This window comes from Callorhinchus milii, unplaced genomic scaffold (assembly GCF_018977255.1).
Source record: "Callorhinchus milii isolate IMCB2004 unplaced genomic scaffold, IMCB_Cmil_1.0 Scaffold2, whole genome shotgun sequence".
Classification (NCBI taxonomy): domain Eukaryota; kingdom Metazoa; phylum Chordata; class Chondrichthyes; order Chimaeriformes; family Callorhinchidae; genus Callorhinchus; species Callorhinchus milii.
In genome coordinates, this window is record NW_024704743.1 from 73,895,101 (window position 1) to 73,910,803 (window position 15,703).

General features: G+C 39.6%; 1 protein-coding gene across 1 annotated transcript in view; it reads left to right on the forward strand.

The window, feature by feature from the left end:
• itga8 (integrin, alpha 8) overlaps positions 1 to 15,703 on the forward strand; it is a 124,532-nt gene that overhangs the window by 68,187 nt on the left and 40,642 nt on the right. The window contains exons 19-20 of the mRNA XM_007906401.2: positions 12,438 to 12,505; positions 12,905 to 13,052. Of these exons, the coding sequence (XP_007904592.1) occupies positions 12,438 to 12,505; positions 12,905 to 13,052 (216 nt within the window). The remainder of the gene's footprint in view (positions 1 to 12,437; positions 12,506 to 12,904; positions 13,053 to 15,703) is intronic.

The window sequence follows — 15,703 nt, forward strand, 5'->3', positions numbered from 1 at the left end:
CAGCCTCCCTTTTCCCCGAATGCTGGTGCCAGTGGCCCATAGAACGAAACTCCTGCCTCCCGCACCATTCCTTCAGCCACGTATTTAACTCTTTAATTTGTTTATCCCTGTACCAATTTGCACATGGCTCAGGTAGTAATCCGGAGATTATCACCTTGGAAGTTCTTCCTTTTAATTTAATTCTCGGTTCATTGAACTCACTCCTCAGGTCGTCACTATTAGTCCTATCTATATTGTTGGTTCCTATATGGATCACCACAATTGGATCATCTCTTTCCTGCTTCAAATTCTTCTCCAGCCCTGAAGAGACGTCCTTAACCCTGGCGCCAGGAAGGCAACAGAGCCTTCGTGACTCCTGGTTGCGGCTGCAGAGAAGAGTGTCTGTTCGCCTGACTGTCTCATCCCCTACCACGACTACATTCAGTTTTGCTTCCCCCCCACTTGTGTGGTCTCCTGTAAAGAGATGCTGGGCTCAGTTTGCCCATCCTCCTCCTTACCAACTTCCTTGTCCACACAGGTTGCAAGTACCTCGTACCTGTTGGACAAGGTTAAGGCCTGAGGCTTCTCCACCACTCTCTCTGGGGTCCCCTTACCTGCCTGACTGTCAGTCACATTGTCCTGTCCCTGACTAGTATCAGGATCTATACATTTACTGAGCCTCAGGGGAGTGATTGTCTCCTGGATGAAACTATCCAGGAAGCTCTCACCTTCCCTAATGCTGCGCAAAGTCTGCACCTCGGATTCCAGCTCAGCTACTCGAAGCTGGAGCTTCCTCGGTTGCAGACACTTGCTGCAGATGTAGTTACCCAGGGTCAGACTGCCCTCCATCAACTCCCATGTACTGCAGTCATCGCACAACACCTGCCATACCATTCTCTCCTCTCTCTCTCACTCTGGATTATGGTTTATCTTTTAGGTTTTTTTCTGGTTCTGTCTTTTGAGTGTGACGTCATGTTGATGTCACTTGTCATTTTTCTACAGCCATAGCCTGTATGATTATTTGGTTTTATTATTTGTTTTAAGGTTATGCAAAATTGTAGAAATTGTGGGGGAAAAAAAGTTTTCTCCCGTTCTAAAAAGAACTGTTCTACAAATTAAGACTGAATTTAAGAATTTTCCATTATTCTTTGCAAACTTAAATTTTAGGACAATATGATCTTACAGGCTAACATAAGCTGGAATTTCAATCGTATCCATACATGTGGAGCCCTGTAGCTCAGTGGTTAGCGCACTCACCTCGCAAGCGAGAGATCTAGGTTCAATTCCCGGCAGGGCAAAATGTTGGGCAAGCTTCCTTACTCCGCATGCCTCTATTTATCTAGCAAGAATTAGGAACATGGTTGTTAGTCGATTGTTGGATCTCTTTTCCACGGGTAATAATTCTTTTAAAAAAAACAATAAAATGGTCACTTCAATCCACGACTGTTTGTGGGACGCTGCTGTATGCAATTGACCACTGCGTTTCGCCCACAAATATACAGTCAATTCACTTTACATTATATTCTGTGAAGCACTTTAAGATGTTTCTCAGATGTGATAAGGAGCTATATCAAATGCAAGGATTATTATTATGTGCATTTTTTCGTAACTGTGATGAGAGACTGGGTAGGCTGGGGTATATTTCTTAAACAGCGGAGGTTAAGGAATGATTTGAATGAGATATTTAAAATAATGAGAGGAATTGAAAAGTTAAATAGTGGACAACTCTTCCCTCTAGTAAAGGAACCATTACAAGGAGGCAGATATTAGAAGTTAGAACTGAACTAAAATTAGAGCTAATAAGTTAGAACTGAGGTCAGGAAGCATTTCTTCACACAAACTGGTGTGCAGATGTGGAAGGCTCTGCCCCAGAAAGTTATAAAGATGGGATCGATAAGAATATTTAAAAGAGAGTTAGGCAGATACTTGAACAATAGAGGTTTTAAGTAATTTGACAAAATGTGAGAAACTTGGATTAAGAAATTTGCTACATCTTATAGGCTGATAGATCTAACAAGATCTAAGATGTGAAAAAACAGTCGAACTGACTTGATGGGCTGAATGGTGTTTTCCTGTTTTCTTGCAGTCTTAGCAGGGGCACTGGTTAATAATCTTGAGCATGAACGCTGGATGATTTTTCCCCCACTCAGTTGCCCAAAATGTAGTGCCCCTGTTTTTGGTCCCAGTTCAGCTCAACCAGCTTACACGGTCTGGTTCTGTTCCATGCTGGGTAATGCCTCGACCAACTGAGCCAAAATCACTCCAATTGGCAGTCTCAATGTCTTCATGCGCATAGGATCATTGTCAATGCTGAGTGGATTTCAGATGGTCTGTGGATAATTAAGAAGTCAAAGAGGCCCCTGAAATTTAGTTCCTGGAATTTACGATTTGTGAGTTTGCAAAGATTTGTCAGTGCCACTTGTACACCAATTTGTGATGCTGTGCCTTTAAATAATTGTTAAAATCCTGCAAAATGATTGTTAAGATCTTAGTTGAATTCTGTGCACGTGTTTACACAGTGCCCCACTTCCTCTCCCCCTAAGCAGATCTGGGTTATACTGCACGTGGGATAGACTCCAAAATAATGATGAGGAACAGGCACAATTTATTTATTTACGTAAAATGAGTTATTGTTTGCCTGAATACTCTATAGCACTCAAACTACATAATGTACTGCATGCTTCTAATCCTACCCTAATACACATTAACCCTATGTTTAGACTCTGGTTTTAAGTAATAATAATAATCTCTGTATTTATAGCGCCTTATCGCATCATTGAGATGTCTCAAATGCTTCACAGAATGTATTGTAAATTGAATTGACTAAATTTTGTGGGCGAAACACAGCAGCCAATTGCACACAGCAGTGTCCCACAAACTGTCGTGGATTGAGTCTTCTTTTTGAGAGATTATACACCTGAAAATCTATCCGCCAATCAACTAACAGCCGGTTCCTACTTACTGCTAGAAAACAGAGCCGTGTGGAGTAAGGAAACTAATGTCTAAGTATTTGCCTGCCTGGGGATAGAACCTGGGTCCTCTTGTTTGCAAGGCGAGTCGAGTGCTCTAACCACTAAGCTACAGGACTCATTCAAAGCACCATTGCTACTTTTAGACAATTCGTAGCAGAGTGAAGGACGGCTATTTAATTATTCAATTATAAAGCAAGCATTATCTTTTCGGTTCAAGGTTTCCTGTACAAATGCTTCTCTGTAAATTCTCCTTCTCTCCTCCTCCTCCAGATGCTGGTGAACAATACTTTTAATGACACAAAAGCTAAATCTAATGGATAGAGGGAGGGAGACACTTGTCTTGTTTCCCCTGCTGTTTGACATAGTTACTTTAAGAAATAAGGTTAAAAAGACTAAGGCTAGATTCATTCACCTTATTAGAACCTAATAGTTTTATATTCCTACCTCTATGTTAATGGAGTGCGGTAAACTCATGCAATGAATATGAGGCAACAAATTGTGCATTTTGTTTGTATTACAGGTGTTTTTAATATATAATCATTGGCATTGCTTTTCAAGGAATTGGATTAGTGCAATGGACCTCTCATTGGAGTCTGGATTTGAGAGATCTTGAGAGAACCCAGTATTCAGGATCTGCACAATTCTTATATGATGGAGAGGTTTATGCTTCATTTCAATTCAACTCTTTCTAGTCTACTTTCAAATCCACCAAAGTACCAGGAAAAGAGAGAACCAGTTCAGGGTTATGAAGGGCAATATTACAACATAACTTGCATTTATATAATCCCCTTTATGCAAATAGCATCTCGGAGCACTTCATATTAAATTATTAGGATTGTAGTTTTTAGGATTATAGTAAGGTCACAAGATTGGTTTGGATGAAGAAGTTCCTTCAACCCATTTGATCTCATTCTTCCAGAGCACCCACCTTACCAAACTCCCATCACAGTATCATGCTGTTTCTTAAATGAATTTGATTAAATTTGATATGGCGCTTTTCAAGTCTTGTAGACATCTCAAAGTGCTTCACAGAATAGACTGTAAAGTGAATTGACCGTATATTTGTGGGCGAAACGCGGCAGCCAATTGCGCACAGCACTGTCCCACACAGTCGTGATTGAAAATAACCAATTTATTATTTATGATTCCACAGTCCATCTGTCTCCCAGATCCCCCCCCCCCCACCCGCGTATGGTACATTGAGTCTGTGAATCCCTAAGGGTGCCCAGGAGGGGTCCCAGTACAAACCCCACTCTTACGCTGAGGATAATTAACAGCTGGAATGGGTTACCAGGAAGACTGGTGGAAGAATAGACACAACCTATTACACATTGATTCTGTAATGGGAAATAATGGGTATTCTGAAAGGATGAAATCTAGTGAAAAATTGTCTTCATCCACAAATGTCTTGTGATCTTTTATATCTTATTGGAGGCAAAGCCCCCGACAGGGGAGATTTTGAGTGGAAGTACAGGTAGTTAGTACATTTTTGGAATCATATTCTTTCAATAATCATTTCATAAACAACTGCTTCATTTTAGGTTCACTTACAAGATATCAGTGACCTCTTCCAGGTGCTTGTGAAATGTTTGCTTGTTTTCTATCAGAGAGAAGTTGGAACTTGGGACGAAAATCAGGTTTCTGGCAAAATTGTCCACTTGTTTATTTGGTTGGAAATTATTTTCAAGGCAGTCTCACAATCTGCCAGTTTAGTTAATTACTAAGGATGGATTCAATTTATTCCTGACTAAAACCCGTGCTGAAACCCTGAGCTGGGGTTCAGAATCACTAATTGTTAAGCTTTCAGAAACTGCAGAGCTTCCAAGGTAGAAATTCCACCTGGGTCGAGATGCACTCTATTAACTAGCATTTCACAGTGTGCAGAATTTGGCGAATTGTTGAATTCAGTTTTACATTTGAGCCCCAATTTCTGCAGTTCTTAAACAAAACCTACAGAAAACCAAAATTCTAAATTAAAGACTGTATTTATGAACTTGACAAATTCTGGATGCTTTGAAATCCTATGATAATAGAGTAAATCTAGATAGTTACTATACTACACAGGAAAATCTTGTGAAGGAATTTGAGACACCTCAACGACTATATCAAATCAAAGATTATTATTATGTTACAGGGATGCACCTGATACACCTAGATGTCAGACTACTTTGCTGAATATCGTTTTTCTCAGTTCTGATACTATTATTTAGGTAGTTGTGAATGGGAGTGAAACTTGTTTAAACGGGCATCACACCAACATGATGGGCATGACATCTTCATGGCATCTACATTACTTTCCATTTTGTAGACCAAACAAATCAACTTGGGGGCTAAAGGACTCAAAAGTACCCAGGAATATTCAGTGCTGGGGGATGTGGCCTCTTTCCAATGCAGGTTACTGGGGGGGATCTGCTTTTGCCAGTTAACCCATGCCAAAAAAGCAGCATAAAAGTCTCTCATGGTGGGCTCAAACTGGTTTGCAATATATTTCTGTTTGGAATTGTTGTAGAGACATTACTCCCTTAAATATAAGTATGGTTCAACAATGGAGGAGAAAGCAAGTCCAAAAATGTGGTCAGCTGGGTGTCTGGCACACGTGGAAATCCATCACCCTGCTTACGAATATCCAAATTAAACTACTGAGAGTTCCATACACATGGATTTATTGATTTTTCCGTTATGGAGTGAACATTCTCTCCCTGAGGGATGCACCTGCTCACCTGATTCTGAGGGTTTAGGCACAGGTTAATGAGCCAAGGCTTGGGGACCCCAGAGTGTAGTTTGGAGTAATGCTGGAATTTTACCAGATAAAACCACACAGCAGTGGCTTCGGGCTGCTTCATAGTTTTTACTTCAAACTTTATAAATGTATTTTTCCAAAGAACGAACAGTGGTCAAGGTAGCTATTTCACGATTTGCAAATGTGATGGGAATGCCCAGCAGTGCACACATCGGGATGAAAACATCCTCTAAGTCTTACTACAGTCAAGGTCCTTGCTAGTGTTTCAAAAGGAAAAGTTGAAGGACTTTTTATTTGCCATTGTTCGTAGATTTGGGTCTGGGGTTCTTCATGCCAAATTTGATTGTTGAAGATAATATCCTTTAACTGCCTGTTTAATACAATCAAACTGTTTTGAGTCACCCCTTTCAGACATGCATATTATTTAAGTACTACATTTGTGTCACCTCAATCTTCCTTGAGGCTCTGGGTTTTTATTGCTTCTCGTGCAAAATATAATTGCCCTTCTGGCCATCAGCTATTTGCCAGCACATCTGGTTTCTTTTTGAATCCTGGTTTCTGCATTGTTGAGACAATGTCAGCACAATTTTTAGGCTCATTCATTTCTGTCTCACTGTGATGCTTGAGTTTGATTACTGGGATTGGCAGGAATTTGTGTCTCGTTGTAGTGGCAGGTTCAGGATGAGATTGTTCAAAGATTCCACGATGGTTCCTGTTAGTGGGATGTGGAGGAGAATGTGGTCTGTGGAAGGAAGCAAGTCAGTGCTGAATACAGAAAATGTAGAGATGGATAAACATTCTGGGGTTTGTTCTTCATAACCGTGAATCTGATTGGATTAGTTTATGGAAAAGTTTTCTCACCTGAAAATCTATTATGAGATACAAATGGAGTCAAAATTGAAATGCAATGAGGGATTTGCAGACCAGGGATGAATTAGCTTGGGTCCCTGAAGAGCATTGTGCGAGAGAACAGGGAGATCAATCAGGGAATATTTGTGTAGATTTTTTTCCTCAAATAGATTATATTTGCCGTGTCATGCTGGCTCTCAGTTGATAAAACTCTCTCTTCTGGCTCAGAGGGTCAGAAGATTGTGGTTTCAAGCCCCAAATTTGAATTGGGAGGTAAGTTTGAATTAAGAAGAGAATGTAAACTTGGATAACGACAAAAACTTTGATAATTTTTTTCCTGGATAACCAGGAGAAAGATTTCCAGCTTGTTTGAAATACCATTGGCAGGACAGTCCCTTTACCAGAATCACAAACAGTCTGGAGCATTGTTAGAAATTGGATAATCTAATAAAGAATAGAGTTGCATAGAAATGTGGAATGTTGTTTTGTAGGCAAATCTGGCAACTGTGAAGAACAAACAATTGAAACAACTGCACATCTGTCAACAACTGTGCATTGCTACATTTCCATCTGACTCTTAACGAATGCGACTTGATTTGTAGCTGGAATGGAAGCAGGAGATCAGTAGGAAAGTGGAAACTGGTTGGTTCATTATGACAAATGCAGAAGAGGCTTGGTGTCCATTAAAGTACATTAGAAACTAATCTTTTGAGAAAAAATTGTTCTGTGGCTCTATTGTAGGATTTCTGGTCTCAATTTATGCCTTTAATGCCATGCAGTTTTGATATCAAGATGTGGAATCTCAGCCTGTACCATGTGATCCACTAAGAACACAAAAAGTACCAATGCATTTAGGAGGAAACTCGATGTGTATATGAGAGTGAGGGACATAGTCAGGGAGAGAGGATTAGGATGTTGGAGCTAATGTGGCATATAAACAGCGGCACAGAATAGTTGGGCCAAATGGCCTGTTACGATGCTATAGATTCTATAACATAACATGTAGGAGCAGGAGTAGGCCATTCGGCCCTTCGAGCCTGCCCCGCCATTCAATCATGGCTGATCTTCTAATCTAACTCCAGCTGATAACCTAACCCTGCCTTGTCCCCATATCCCTTAATCCCTTTTGCAATAAGAAATCTTATCTATCTCAGTCTTGAATATGTTCAAGGACTGAGCATCAACAGCCCTTTGGGGTAGTGAGTTCCATACATTCCCCACCCTTTGAGTGAAGAAGTTCTTCCTCAACTCAGTGCAAAAGGGCTGGTCTCTGATTTTAAGGTTGTGACCCCTGGTTTTAGTTTCTCCAACCAGGGGAAACAATCTCCCACTATCTACTCTATCATGCCCTTTGATGATCTTGTAGGTTTCTATAAGATCCCCTCTAATTCTTCTATAAGAGAATATAGGCCCAAATTGGTCAACCTATACTCCTAACTCATCCCCTTCATCCCTGGTACTAACCTAGTAAATCTACGCTGCATCCCCTCCAAGGCAAGTACATCCTTCCTTAAATAAGGAGACCAAAACTGCACACAGTATTCCAGGTGTGGTCTCACCAGGGCCCTATACAGTTGCAGCAAGACTTCCCTACTCTTATACTCTAATCCTTTCATAATGAATGCTAACATACCGTTCGCCTTCCTAATTGCTGCTGCGCCTGCAGACTAACTTTCTGTGATTGGTGTACAAGGCACCCAAGTCCCTCTGGACACTAACACATTCCAATCTCTCCCCTTCTAAAAAATAACCCGCTGTACTGTTTTTGCTACCTAGGTGGATGACTTTGCACTTCCCTACATTATACTTCATCTGCCACCTACCTGCCCAATCACCTAACCTATCTATGTTTCGCTGCATTTTTTAATGCCATCCTCTGTGTTGACACTTCCTCCTAGTTTTGTGTCATCCACGAATTTAGATATATTAACTTCGATGTCCTCATCTAGATCGTTGATGTAGATGGTAAATAGCTGAGGCCCAAGGACTGATCCTTGTGGCACTCCACTAGTCACATCCCGCCAATCTGAAAAGGACCCGTTTATCCCTACTCTTTGTTTCCTACCCGTTAACCATTCCCTAATCCAAGTTAATATGCTCCCCCCAATTCCATGGGTCCTTATCTTTTGGACTAACCTTTTATGCGGCACCTTATCGAATGCCTTCTGGAAGTCCAAATAGACCACATCCACTGATTCACTATTATCTCTATGTAATTCTATGTAACAACCCAAGTTCCAGTGCATATCACTGATAGAAATTCTGACCTCATAGAATTCAGAAAGTTTCTTTGCATTTTTTTATAAATGGTTTATAATACATGCATTGGCCAATTTGATTCAGTAGATAGTTATAACATGGTATATGGAAGGTATAATAGGTTTAGGGAAAGGGAAGCTCCAGTGTGTATCAGGATATTTTAGTGTCAAATGTATATTGGTTTCTAGACTGTTATAGTGCACCTTCAGCCAGTGTATTCCTGAAAGCGATCCCAGAATGATTGGTGTTCCTTTTCATTGATGGTTAATTACACAATATTTGGCTACAAACTATACACTGTTACTGCCCTTTACAATAAATTCTATGAAGTGCTTTAAAATGTGTCCTGATGTGAAAGATGCTGTATCAAATGTAAGGATTATTACTATTAATATTATCAACAATTAAGTACACCTGAGTTTGAAAATGGTTAGCCCAAAGTGCATTTTAGACCCCATTCTCTAATTCCTAAAGATAATCAAGCAGACATAGATTATAGTCGGAAAACGTATAGCAAAGGCCATTAGAATAATGTGTTCTTCAACAAATTTGTTTCCAACAGCTTCCAATAGAGATCGTGTAATTCCCTTGGCCTCATTACAGATATTAAATCCATTAGGCTTTACTGAAGTTCCGCTTACTGTCTTCAAATTAGTGCAAAATATCCCCCTTGACTTTGATTTATTGCCTTCACAAATATCTGCAATTACTCGCGTATGAGCTTTGTTCCTCACTCCATGTGAAGGGAAGTGAAAAGATAGCCATAAATTGTTTCCTAATGGAATCCCATCAAAACAATATCCCTAAGGACCAGCTAAAGCATTAAGAAGGATATTAGTTTAAATGGAGTGGACTCCACTTACGGACCTCTCTGATACACAGTGACCTCTCATGTTAGCACGCACTTTTTTGTGGTTTCCTTACTAATGTAGAACCAATTTAAATAGCTCATTCAGAAACCTTCCCCCCTTTGCACAACAGTTTATCTTTATTTAGAGGCTTTTATGTTCGGAGGATGTCTCAAAGTGTTTCACAAAGCAGACTGGGACCCTAAGCTGATCAGAGACGGGGGGAGGGAGCCAATCGGGGGGAGAAGGTAACCCAAAGCACAATCAAAAAGTTTGGTTTTAAGGTTAAGTTTTTAAGGGGGAAAGGGTGAGGGCAAGGTGGTGAGACTCCAAGATTGAGTTATAAACTGAATGGCTGGTGGAGTAAATCAGGCGGGTAACATAGTCATTATAAAATGCTCTCTGTGTGATTGCAAGAGTTTTTTTCTTATTACAAAAAACATTTTATTTTTACATCTCAGAAGCTTTTTGACCTGGTGTGCAGGATTTGACACCAGGAAACCGACTTTAGGCAGAAACATATTGACTACAGGTCTGTCATCACATGAAAGAGAAAAGTAGGTTCAGGTTTCAGGCATTAACCTACTGAATCTAGTGAAATGGTAGAGACTAAAGAGGACAATAATAATAATAATCATGATAATAATAATTATCCTAGCATTTGACATAGCACCTTCAGAGGATATAATGTGAAAACATACAGTAAATTCACCTTACAGTATATACTGTGAAGCTCTTTGAGATGTGTGGAAGAAGTAATAAGGCACCATATCAAATGCAAGGTTTATTATTATTATAAGTGGTGTAACTGTCTGTATTTTGTGGGTGAGATAAAGAAAAAGGAATGAGAACAAAGTAAAAACATGATAATATAGAAGACTTGGCAAGTACACAGTCTTCAAAGATGAAATGGATAGATTGAAGTAATCTGTTTCTTTAATGTGTAGACATATAGCTGTCGCTCACTTGCTAAAACATATGGCTGACTTTCAGGTTATCAAGTCGCTGATGTAACTTCCTATTTTGCCGCGTGAGAACCAGATGATGTGCAGGAAGTGAGCCAGCCAGCCGGCTGCTTGGATTAAAACCAGCGTTTGTACCTTGTTACAGCGCGAGTTAGGATTTTATGGAATCCAACCGCCAAGCTATAATGGGGGCTACAGTGCATCTGATTCAAGAGCAGAATTCACACTTCTGGTTACCGGCAAGAGTAGTTCTTCATCATTCTGGGCCACTGAGGACTGCAGGGGTATAAAGTGAAGGCTCATCACCACCTTCTCAGAGCAATCCCTAACACAGCCTGAGAATGAATGATAAATAAAACTTTTGCAAATCCAGCTTCCGAATTGCACAATTCCAAGGCCATAATGGAGCGGGGTTGTGGGGGGTGGAGGGGGTAAAGAGAGAATTGTCAGCACTGACAATCTACTGTGTTACACAAATTAGATATTTAAACCATAACTAACATATATGAGCTGTAGTAGTGCTGAAGCAAGAGGCATAGTTCTTGCTTTGAGGAGTCAATTTTGTAAAACCATTCCAGATTCTAATGTTTTGATTGAATTTTATCTGCTATTTTAATTGAAAAAAGCAAGATCTGGAAACGTAACATGGAATATTAATAGTGATCTTTATATTTGAGATAGCACTTTATCACCTTGTTCCAAATTACTCAAAGTGCTTCACAGGATTTACTGTAGAGTGCAGTGACTGTATATTTTGTAGCTGGATGCAGCAACTAATTGCAGAGAGCAATGTTTAATGGACAGCTATGAAGTAAATATGTCAGGAATTGTTGGCCAGCACGCTGAGATAAATGGACTATATGAAAGTCCTGATGAGGGGCTTGAATTTCAAGTTACAACTTTATGGCTCAGAGCCGAGGGTCCTAGGACCTGAGCCAGGCTAACACTTGATCACCGGGGGTGGAGAGGAGGGGGAAAGGAAACACCGTCCTGAAGGCCGACAAAGGTTGGTGTTTTGCTTTCCAACCTTTTGTCGTATGTTTCCGCTCTATTCCCAGCCGAGAAATGGCAGAAAAGTAAAGTGCAGGTTGTGATTATGCCTTCCACAGCAATAGAATACATTTATACAGCGCCATTCACTTCAGGAGGATGGCCCAAGGCACCCACACTGAGAAAAACATAGATGATATGAGTTCAAATTCACGATTCCAGTTTGCAGTTATGCAGCGCTATGGTTTGTGAATGCCACGTTTTCAATTCAAGTGAGGTACACATCAAGATGAGATGAAATTTACGTGCTGTATCCTGAGCTGCCTTAACATGTGTGCTGCTGGTTAATCACAGAGCAGGATGGGTGGCAGATGTGGAACACTCCGCAGCATGGTGTAAACCACCCTCCTAGCTGAAGGAGTTTATTTGGAGTCGAGGGATTTTGCTGGACATGAATGTCGTTTTACTGCTTTATATTACGATAGCCAGATATAATAATGTTTTAGATTAGATTTGTTCCCCTTATGGCACTCAGCCAGCCAGCACATATTGGAATCCTTTTCCTCACTCTTTGACAAAATAAGAATCAGTGAGCACACTACAACACATGCAATGCTCAGCTTAATTGTTCCTTCACCTATCGGACCTGATTCTTGATGCCTAGTTGATGTTTTTTGCCTAAATACCTATTTTAAGCTTGTTTCTAAGGCCTGATTTACTATCCTAGGCAGATCCTTGGCTTACATGGAACTGTCGTGTAAATACGAAATCTTTAAATATGCATCAAAGCCAAAATCCAGAGTTTATCATCATAGCTGCTCTCCTGTCATTACAGGCTCATATTCTGCTGGACTGTGGAGACGACAACCTGTGCATTCCAATGCTTAAACTTTCAGCCAGCCCGTAAGTTGTAAATCACGTGTATTCAGTGCATTTTCCATAAAGATTGTGCCTTTCCTTTGTGCCTTCAAAACCCTCCTAAAAATGTATGTCTCTGACTGTCCTTTGCTCAACATCCTCCATCTCTCACTCCTTTCCTCCATATTTATGAAACTCTTCAAAACGTTCATCCTCTGTGAATAGTGCTATATATGATCACAGTGATCAATAGGAAGTCTTTACAGCCTGATAAATGGTATTTTATTGTGGCAGATTTGTAATGATTTTTATAGCCAGTAAGGGTGGATTTCATCACAATCTATGGTGTTTATACATGCTAACATCCTGTCAGTTTGGCTAGAAGAAGATAAAGTAAAAATGCAGAAGCTTTAAAGTGACAACCAAACATTCTATGCTCCTCAGTGACCGACAGCAGCTGATAATTGGAGATGAGATCCCGCTAACTTTAATCATAAATGCAAAGAACGAAGGAGAGGGAGCATATGAAGCTGAACTCTATGTCACAATACCTCCTGAATCAGATTACATCGGTGTCATTCGCAACAATGAGGTAAGAGAAGAGAAGGCACAAGGTCTAATTCATGTCGCATAATGTCTTGTTGCAAACTGTCAAGATGCAATGTACATAAATCAATTTAACATAATTTCACAGATGGCTCGAATTTGGTGGCTGTTAAAGGTCATATTTTCGGACATTTTTCCTTCACAATCTCTTATTGTTTCTGTTAGATGTGCAGCATAATATCGATCGGGAATGTGTAATATAATGTGTAATGAAATATGAAGAAGCAATTGAAATTGAACAGTGGGTAGGCGTTTAATGGAATGTTGTCAATCCGAGATTTTATTCCAGGATTTGAATTGGGTTTAAAGGACAGTGTGTTAATTTAGCACCATACTTCCTCCACTTTATCGATTCTTTATATTAAAAATAGTGAGTACTGATGAGGTCTTTAAGATCACTGGCTTTGAGGTTGGTTTCTTATCTATCACATTACAGCTCTCTATCTCAATTAATATTTAATATCTCAATTAATTAATATCTCAATTTGGCTGCCGTGTTTCGCCCACAAATATACAGTCATTTCATTTTAAACCATATTCTGTGAAACGCTTTGAGACGTCTAGAAGATGTGAAAGCTATATCAAATGCAAGGATTATTATTATTATTAATAGAGAGCTGAATTAATAGCAGAAGAGATACAATCATTAACACAGGGTACCAGAATAAAATTGGTCATTCATTTCATGGCTGTTTGTGGGACATTGCTAAGTATAAGTGTCCACCTACAAATACATGGTCTCTCCACAGTAAATCGTGTGAAGCGCTTTGCGACATCCTTCTGATGTGAATGGTGCTCTAACAAATGTAAGGATTTTTATTATAGCATTATGAGCAACTACAATTTACACGTATATAGCCCTAGCAGGTGGATTTCCGCATTAACTGTATATATTGCTGCAGCTTCTTCACCCTCGGGTTCGGAAGCACTTGCTCAATGATGTTATCTGTTAATGTGAAAATATTCCTGAAACGCAGTGTGTGAACAGAGAAAAACAGTTCTTAGAGTGAATCATAATCCTTTGCAACTTTTTTTTGTTAAACCTTGACATGAGGTGAAATTCTCTCTTCAACTAATTATTCTGTTACTTACATATGTTTCTTATGACTGCCTCAAATTTATCTGTAATTTAATTTAACAGCAGAACATTTATTTGTTAAAAAATTGTTTTCACTGTTCTGCTTGGATTTAATTTGTGTATATGCATACATACAAATGTCTGCCAATGTGTTGTGAAGAATTCTCAATAGTAAAATTGGATGAGGAGGAAATAGACCACTTATCTATCACGCAGCTTTTACTGAAGGCTTCTGGTCCTTTATAGCCTCAGGAGAGTACTAAAGAGAAATAGCACCATATTGTTTTTAGAAATCTCAATTTGTTACTTGCAGCAGAATCCTCTGTCAAATGTTGTGACCTACAAACAGTATCACAGTGTGATGGGGGGATGGGTTAAAAACAGCTATATTATTACATTCACTCCTCTTTCCATCCCTTCCTCTCACCATTTCAGTCTAGTTCAGAAAAAATCAAATATCTGCTTCCTTCTCTTGCTTATCACTAATGTGGATGACACTGACATGATCAGCAATTATTGCCCATCCCTGGCTGCCTGAGAAGGTGCTGGTGTTCGTTCTTCATATACCGCTGCAGTCCTTGAACATTTTTGCATCGTTTTATTTTGCTAGGCATTCAGAGGGTGTTAATGGTCAACAAGTTGTGTGGGACTGGAGTCACATGCAGGCAGGGTAAGGTTGGCACATTTCCTTCCCTCAAGCACATTAGTGAATAATAATCTGGCATCTTTGTGGCTACTTTTCTGGTACTAGCTCAAATTACCACACTTTTTAAATTCAGATTACTCATCCACAGTGGGACTAAAACCACTAAACCATGTAATAATAATCCTTACATTTGATATAGTACCTTTCACTGCAGTAAGATGTCTCAAAACCTTTAAGAAGATACACTGTAAAGTTTGTGGACAAATTTTGGGTTACCGGTCCAATGATATTGCCATTATATTACCATCCTCTTTATCCAGTTGAATGGGATACACACTGTAATGTTTTATAGCTGAATTTGCTTTATAAAGAAATGTATTATAATGGGGCTGCACTGTCATCCCTTAATTTTTCCATTTATTGAGGTTATGCCAAGGGTTTATGTTTACTGGGGATGGCTTTGTCACCATTCTTGAATATAAAAAGCACATTTCTCTGTTCTAGTCTGGTGAAACCTTCCAGTGTTCATTAATTCTCCCAGAATGACCATCAGCACTTCACAAATTTCCTCCTTTGTCTCGCTGAGTATCCTGCTCTTTAGCTCATCCGTCCTGAGGAATGCATTGATTCTCAGGCCTTTGAGATTATTAGAAGCCTCTGGCTCACGAGTGTCCAATGTCACCTGATATGTATTAGATGCTGGACAGCATAAGTGTTAGTGTTCTCCTTGTTACAAACTGCCGAGTAGCCATAAAATGTGTTTATGATCACCTGTTCATCTTCTTTATCAACTCCATTTGAATTGTGTACAGTTGACTCCTTGCTATTATAACATTGGAAGATTTTTTGGTGTTATTGTTTGCTTTGCTGTTTTGATGCTTTCATGTTCTCTTTTAGCTTCTCTAAACCTTTT